Below are 8,085 nucleotides of genomic sequence, written 5' to 3'. Positions count from 1 at the left end.
TGGGGGTGGGGGGAGGGCAGGGGCCCCTACAGGTTTTGGGTCCCATGGGGAGGGGAGGGGAGGCCAGGGTATAATAAAAGCATCAGGGCTCTCAGCTTGGCCCAGGGTACCTCTCGGGTCCCCTGGTTGGAGACCCCTGAAGAAGCAGTCTTCTCCAAGGCTGGGCCAAGCCTGAGGGGCATGGGGTCCTGGTGGGGGGAAGCAAGGTCCTTCAGGAATCAGGCCCAGTAGACCCCTCTGCAGCCTCCCCTCAGGTCCCTTCAAGGGGGAGTGGGAGCCAGCTTTACCTCACCCACTGTGACCTGCTGCTTCCCCTTCAACCTGGGACCAGGCCCTCTGGGACTCTAGCACAGCTCTGAGCTTGTTCCTTTGAGTCATAGAGAGCCATAGTCTGGCCTCCAGAGCATTGATTTCCTCTTCTGGGCTTGGGCCTTTCCCTGACTTTCCTCCCTTGCTCCTGCAGCAGTGCCTGGTGCTGGGACAAGTTGACCAGGCTATCATAGTCATGGGTGTGGCCATTTGTCAGGGTTAGCTTCCTGTCTACCTCCCGGGAGGGCCACCCAGCAGGTCTGGCTTCCCAGAGGTTACCTGATCAACATGGGGCCTGTCATGTCTGGGAGGTCAGATGGGTGCTGGGAGGTGGTAGGGGCAGGGGGCAAGGAAAATTGCTACCTGATTTGAAGACTTTTCCTCTTGCCTTACACTTCGAGGTTCTAGAAACCTCCTGCAGAACTTCACACATGACTCTTCAAGCCACACCCACCTGAAATCAAACCAAAGGAGCGCTGTGGCTCCCTTTGCCCTGCCACTCCATACCCCCTAGTCTTCTGTAGATTGCACTAATTTACATCCCAGCGAGAATCAACACTGTATCAGTCCACAGACCTGCTGAGCTGCAGCCACTCACTCTAGGAGCTTTTCTGTTTGTTCCTGCTCCCCAGGGGCCCTGTTCTCACCTCATACTGCTCCCCAGAATAGATTAGAAGTCTCAGCCCCCTGCCATCCTTGCCTGGGTGTGGCCCTGGGGCTCCTTGTGAGGGGGCAGGAGAGGCCTAGTTATTTCCTATTTGTACCAAAGAGGAGCATGGTTGGGAGAGGGAGTCAGTGCAGGTGGCTTGGGCCTGGTCACTGGGAACCTGCTAGCTGAGCACTTCCACGGGGCACACCTCTGGGGGCAGGAGCCCAGGAAGGCAACACTGGGCCCTGCTCCCCTGGGGAGGAGCCCACGGAGGCCCAGCAGGCTGAGGAGGTAGCACTGGGTGAGGACAGACAGTGGGGGGCTGGAGAAGGAGGTGGAAGTGAATCTTGAGGGCACCCGAGCCACCTCCAGGCCCTGTGCTGTCCACGAAAAGACAGGCTGCTCTTGATTGGTCCACCGGGCTTGGGTGAGGCCTGGAGGCTTCAGTGGTGAATTTACGCTTGGGAAGCCCAGTCCGAAACCTGAAGGGGCGGGGGGGACTTGGGTCCCCTGTATTGAGTAAGCTGTTTGGAGGAAAGGATCAGTCTGGGAAGGTGGGGCCGTAAGAGAGGTTGGCAAAGTGGCAATGGGGGCCCTGGAGACCCAGCCTGGGAGCCTGCTCATTCCCAGGGTGCCAGCCCTTGAAGCCAAGGAACCTGGCCTGTCCCAGCAGGAGAGGACATCCAGGCCCCTTCCAGGAGGCACAGTCTGCTGCCCAGAAATTAGATGCTTTGAAATCTCTTAGATGTGGAAATATTTTTTTCGAACCTGAAAATGCAGCTGGTAGAATATCAATGGAAACATAATCCATGTAAAATATATTTTAGTTGATATTTTGTAAAATGCACTTTTTGTGTGTGTCGACCCTGGTTTCCCAGATCTGTATTTCAGTGTTTACAAGGGGGGGAGGACCTTTCCTCACCCGCCTTTTGACAGAGATTAGAAGTACTTCTTTAAGAAAAAAATAAATTTGAGAAATTGTATTGATTTAGAAAAGGATCATTCCCTGTGTATCCTGTCATCTTTGGTGTGGGGCGTAGAGGGACTCACTACTTTTTATTTTGGGAACCCCATTTAATCCTTGCAACGCAGAGGCTTGCTAAGGCTAGTAAGCAAAGACGGAAGAGAGAGCAAAAAGGTGGGCGAGGAGAGGAGACAGACGGAATGGGGATTTGGAGTTGACTTCTTGGCATTCTGATGGCCAGAGCCACCTGCCTGGGCATGTGTTAAAAAATTCTTGGGCTGCCAGCTCTCATCCGGCCAGGGACCTGGGAACTAGTACCCGGGTAGGTGTTTGGCGAAGATGCCACCTCATCACCTTGGGTCATGCCTTTGGAAATGAGCCAATAGAAACTGCCCTAGGACCTTGATATCTTGCAACCAGCGTGCATTTCTTGCTGAGGGAATGAAGGCCAAGTCATATGGGTTTGACTTTCTGGGACCCTGGCTCAGCCCCAGCCCTAGCCCTCAGTGTCAGCTGTGCTGACAGTGGGCAGCTCTAAGGCCATGTGGGTTCCTAGGAGGTAGAGCATGGCCACCTAGCTCTCTTCCACATTTTGGTAAGGATATCTGGGTGTGGGGCAGGTACCATTTCCATAGAGGCTGTTGGTGGCACGGACACCACCAGTGGACGGTGCTATAGCACTGCCCGTTGATGTCCACAAGGGTCCTATGAGATGGGTGCTCTCCTATCCTTGTTTTACAGTTTGGAAACTGGTGTGGAGATGAGTACCTTGCCCAAGGACTCCCCCAGAATAAGTGGATATTCTGTACTTAGGCTGACTCACTCTGACTGTTAATGCAGGAAACCGCCCTCTTACCAGAGAAGTGAGCATATGTGGCCAAATTATCAGAAACTTTTAAAGGTCTTTCCTCTCCTGGCATAAAAGTGTTACTAGTGCTGTCAGGTCAGTTCCAACTTAAGGTGACCCCGTATGTGTAGAGTAGAACTGCATGAGGTTTTCAAGGCTGTGGCCTTTGGGAAGCAGATCACCAGGTTATTGTCAGAGGCACCTCTGGGTGGGTTAGAAGCACCAACCTTTGAGCTAGTAGTTGAGCGCTTAATCGTTTGCACGACTCACGGACTCCTAGTATAAAAGTAAGATGTGTTTATTGTCAAAAAACGATTTAAATAGAAAGGAATCCCGCCTTGGGAAATCTACCTTTAGTCAGTGATTGGAGTGCAGTGAAGACTAAACCTTTGTCTTCGTTATCTAGTGCTGCTAGAACAAATAACACAAATGGGTAGCTTTAACAAACACATTTTTTCTCTCACAGTTTAGGAGGCTAGAAGCCCAAATTCAGGGTCCCAGCTCTAGGGGAAGGCTTTCTCTCTGTTGGCTCTGGAGGAATGTCCTTGTCTCTTGGAGCTTCTGCTCCTGGGCGACCTTCATCGGGCTTGGCATCTCTCTTCCCTCTTCTCTGCCTGCACACTTGCTTGTTTAATCTTTTATATCTCAAAAGAGGTTGGCTGACGACACACCCTCTACTGCTCATCTCATTAACATAACAAAGACAACCCTTTCCCAAATGGGATTATAACCACAGGCATAGAGGTTAGAATTTACAACACATATTTGCAGGCCATGGGGAGCCCACTCTGAGATGCTAGAAGGCCACCAGACTCCCTTTTCCTCCCCCTTGCTGTAATCCGAAGTGCCCTCACTTTGCTCACATTGGTTGGGGAGCATCCGTGCCCTCTAGCCTCATTTTCTCATTCCTCAGAACCTGGTCCTTCTGAATTACTTACATGGATGGCAGCCCCATGTTCCCACCACACTCCAAGCCTCCTTTTCATCGCATCCCGCCCCCACCCCAATAACTTGTCCTGGGGTCAGCAGCTTCTCCCTCCCATCCTTCCCACTTTTGTGCTCCATTAATCTCCAAAGGGTCATGATTAGGAATTTAGGTTTTCAAAATCAGGCCATCCCATAAAATGGGAATGCCCGAAGTTCCTACCTCCAGGGTGGCTGTGACAAAGACACCAAGCAAGTGCCTGCCTCAGTAGATGTGGGCTCAGATAATCACTACATTACCGAGCCTCACTGGCTCGCCACACGTAGAGGATGAAATCTGAATACTTAGCTAGGTGCCCAGTTCAGGAAAGGCTCATGACTGACATCCACGACCCTCATACTTCCCAGAAGCCCATGTGGCAGCCAGGTGCCAGTGAGGCTGCTTGCTGTTTCTTGCACTGCCCTGTGCCTCCAGCTCCTGCACCCTTTATAACGTGTGCTGACCTCACCAGTGGCCTGAAAGCGCCAGCCTTGTCACTGACCCCTCACCGGGAGAGTCCCAATTATCCCTCTACTTCAGGCCTGGGGGAGGGAATGCAGAAGGACGATTGCATTTCCAGATGGTTCAGCACTACACAGTTGGTGAGCATTGTAGTCTGACAGGTAGTTAAACCCAAGGGTCACCATGGGGATGAGCCATTGGTCAGTGCCTGAGAGTCCTGTTCCCACAGGGCCGTTCTCAAAGGGCACCCTTTCCTGGAGAGGCCAGGACCTGCGGGGCTGAGGGGGTAGTACTTCAACTACAAAGACTGGCCTCCGGCATGTTTGGACTCGCAGAGAGGCGCTGTGCCCCCTGCTCCAGACCCATTCCTGGACGATGGGCTCGGCCGGGCTTGAGCGTGCGGCGGGGTGGTGGGTGCGGGTCCTGTCTGTCCAGCTCAGGCAGGACCTGGGCTGCGGGAGATAGGGGGCCGCGCGCGGCCTGGCTCTTCCCGGTCTTCGGCGTCTCGACAGCTTTTGTTTCCGAAGCCCGGGGGTCCGGGGCGGCCCCAGCTCAGGCACCCTCTCCCGCGGGGGCGCCCGCCCCTCTCCCCGCCCCCGGCCTGGGCCCGCCTCCGCGCCTATGTCACTGCGGGGCCGGGGGCGGAGAGCTGTCGGGCGGGACATCCGGCCCTGGTCCCTCGCCGCGCCCGCTCGCCGCCCGCCGCCTGCTCCGGTGCCTCAGCCCGGGAGCCGGCACCCCCGCGCGCGCCGGGGCCGCCCGCCAGCCCTCCCCTCCCCGGCTCCCTCGCGGCTCTCTGGGCCCGGACACCCGGCTCCCGTCCCAGCCTGAGCCCGCCTCCCAGGCGACCCTCAGACCGGCTGGGCCGCGCGGGCCCCCGCCCGGGAGCACCATGTTCCCTCGCCCGCTGACCCCGCTGGCGGCCCCAAATGGCGCCGAGCCCCTGGGCCGGGCGCTGAGGCGGGCCCCACTGGGCAGGGCCCGGGCCGGGCTGGGGGGGCCGCCCCTGCTACTGCCGTCCATGCTGATGTTCGCGGTGATCGTGGCCTCCAGCGGGCTGCTGCTCATGATTGAGCGGGGCATCTTGGCCGAGATGAAGCCCCTTCCCCTGCACCCCCCCAGCCGCGAGGGCGCGCCCTGGCGCGGGACGGGCCCGGGGCCTGGGAGGCTGACCGTGGACGCCGCGGACTCGGACTTGCAGGTGCGGCAGGACGTCCAGAACCGCACCTTGCGAGCCGTGTGCGGACAGCGGGGCATGCCCCGGGACCCCTGGGACCTGCCGGTGGGGCAGCGGCGCACCCTGCTGCGCCACATCCTCGTGAGTGACCGCTACCGCTTCCTCTACTGCTACGTCCCCAAGGTGGCCTGCTCCAACTGGAAGCGGGTGCTGAAGGTGCTGGCAGGGGTCCTGGACAGCGTGGACGTCCGCCTCAAGATGGACCACCGCAGTGACCTGGTGTTCCTGGCTGACCTACGGCCGGAGGAAATCCGCTACCGCCTGCAGCACTACTTCAAGTTCCTGTTTGTGCGGGACCCCTTGGAGCGCCTCCTTTCTGCTTACCGCAACAAGTTTGGCGAGATCCGAGAGTACCAGCAGCGCTATGGGGCTGAGATTGTGAGGCGTTACAGGGCCGGAGCTGGGCCTAGCCCTGCGGGAGACGATGTCACCTTCCCGGAGTTCTTGCAATACCTGGTGGACGAGGACCCTGAGCACATGAACGAGCACTGGATGCCCGTGTACCACCTGTGCCAGCCTTGTGCTGTGCACTACGACTTTGTGGGCTCCTACGAGAGGCTGGAGGCCGATGCCAACCAGGTGCTAGAGTGGGTGCGGGCACCACCCCATGTCCGATTCCCCACACGCCAAGCCTGGTACCGGCCAGCCAGCCCTGAGAGCTTGCACTACCACCTGTGCAGTGCCCCACGGGCTCTGCTGCAGGATGTGCTGCCGAAGTATATCCTGGACTTCTCCCTCTTTGCCTACCCTCTGCCTAATGTCACCAAGGAGGCCTGTCACCAGTGAGCATGGGTACGGGGCTAGCAGCCAGTGGGGACTGGTTTCAATAGTGACAGTTTCTTGTGCTGAGAAACCCTAGCTCTGAGGCTTGGGGTTTCTCCAGATGCCCAGATGGCAGGGACTGCTCTTAGAAGTTCCTTGCCCAGGGTAGGTGCCCACAGTGGATCAGAGGACAGGGCTGAGCAGAAAGCCTGGTGCTCCCTATTGGGTGGCCTCTTGGGGCTGGTGTGATTCTTCTTGCCCTGGCAGGGCTAGACACTAGTTTGCCAATGAAGCAATGCACCTGCTCTAAAGACTGGCTCCAGGGCCCAGGCCGCAGGGCTTGTGCAGTCCACTTGGTCTACCTGTGGCCAAACCCATAAAAGCAAACCCATAGGTGGCCCTAATTAGAAGCACAATCAGAGCCAGGGACCCTATGGCTTGATCTCCTATTCATCCACCGATGGTGCTCCTCAGGGCTGAGGTCAGCACTAGTGCCTTATAAATGCCTATTCTGCCCTCCTGCTCCAGACTCAGAATTTCCTGCATCTGCCAGGTTCATTCCATTTTTCCATGGAAAGAAAAACAGGCAAGGCTGTTGCCTGGTAGCTTCAGGAGCCAGTCCTGCAGGCATCCAAAGACCCCTCTGTCCCACTCTTCCCAGGTCTCTGAAACCCTTCTCCCTAACTCCCCTACCCCACAAGGCCTTTGAGAGTAACTGTGGCTGGTACATCTGACTGCCACTTTTCTGATGCATTTATTTAAAATTTGTACTTTTTGGTAGAACGTTTGTGAGGGCTTTTTTGTCTTAATAGCTGGATTTTTAATAAAGCTGTTTTGTATACAAAGTCGGCATCTCTGTGAGTCTCCCTTCTGAGCTCCTGAAGGCCCACCCAGTCTCCAACATGTCTGTCTCCACAGGTCAGGAGAGGTAGTTTGCAGATAAAGAATCTAATGCAATGTGTAACTTGCTTGGGCCAGCCCAGAGGGGCATTACCACACTATGGAGCCTGTGGGGGCTTCCAATAGGGCATACTTGACTGTACTTCTGGGACCCCACCAAAGGGCAGGCCCCGTTAGGAATGGCCCCAGGTCCATAGTACACCCATGTGGATTATTCCTTGAAGAAGGTGGGTATGTGACATTGGCTCCTCCTGCTCTCAGGTAGGAATATTTCCCAAGTGAGGAGGCCTTCGGTGCATTTTTAAATGAAAAGGGGATCTTCATGTGGTTGGGCAAGGGGAGGCTGTCCTGGCATTGAGAGCCGCAAGGAGGTTGAGTGAGGGACAGGTACTTGCTGACGATGGTCCAGAGGAAGGTGCTGGTGATGTGGGAGGAAAAACAGTTGGGGCAGTAGAGGACGGGCCCTAGTATGGTGGGTTCCCCCACTGCTCCAGAGATCCCAGCTCCCCAGGGTGCAGAGAACGGCAGGCTGGGCCTGACATGTCCCTGAGCTTGCTCTTTGCTATTAGTCCTGGTTTATACACCCCCAGTGGGAACTTCTGTACTTCAGGTATGTAAGGCTGTGGTGAGGTAGGGCCCAGGGGAGTGAGAAAGAGAGGCAAGGAGGGCTTCTCTTGCAGGCACCACCTATATCTAGCCTATTGGCTTGACTTTGGAGAGGAAAGCTGACCCTATTCCCAAAATGGTGGTAGAGGTGCTTCTGGGGGCACTCATGGTTCTCCACCATGACTCTCCAGGTCATTTGCCTCCAAGAGGCCTTCATTGATGCCCTGTCTGGGTCCGATTCCCCTTTTCAGGGCCCCCTTGGCTCTGCAGACATGACCTCAGAGAGCACTTATCATTCTTTCTTATAACAGCCTAGTTACTTACCAGTCTCCCCCACTGAGGTTGTGAGTTATGTGACGTGGGGACTCTGCCTTGTTCGCTCAAC

At 56.2% G+C, this 8,085-nt stretch overlaps 1 protein-coding gene across 1 annotated transcript; it reads left to right on the top strand.

Annotated features, from left to right (window-relative positions):
• The first annotated feature begins 4,843 nt into the window (after positions 1 to 4,843).
• CHST14 (carbohydrate sulfotransferase 14) lies at positions 4,844 to 7,005 on the top strand. Its single transcript, XM_049897996.1, has one exon. It carries the CDS (start codon positions 5,088 to 5,090, stop codon positions 6,216 to 6,218), a length of 1,131 nt encoding a protein of 376 aa, XP_049753953.1. The 5' UTR covers positions 4,844 to 5,087; the 3' UTR covers positions 6,219 to 7,005.
• Positions 7,006 to 8,085: the final 1,080 nt, after the last annotated feature.

This window comes from Elephas maximus, chromosome 10 (genome assembly GCF_024166365.1).
Source record: "Elephas maximus indicus isolate mEleMax1 chromosome 10, mEleMax1 primary haplotype, whole genome shotgun sequence".
In the NCBI taxonomy this organism is placed as follows: domain Eukaryota; kingdom Metazoa; phylum Chordata; class Mammalia; order Proboscidea; family Elephantidae; genus Elephas; species Elephas maximus.
Note: the sequence above shows the minus strand (reverse complement) of the source record. Positions and strands in the feature narration are given on the sequence as shown.

Coding starts and splice junctions, on each gene's coding strand:
- CHST14 (XM_049897996.1), top strand. CDS start 5,088: ATGTTCCCTCGCCCGCTGACCCCGCTGGCGGCCCCAAATGGCGCCGAG.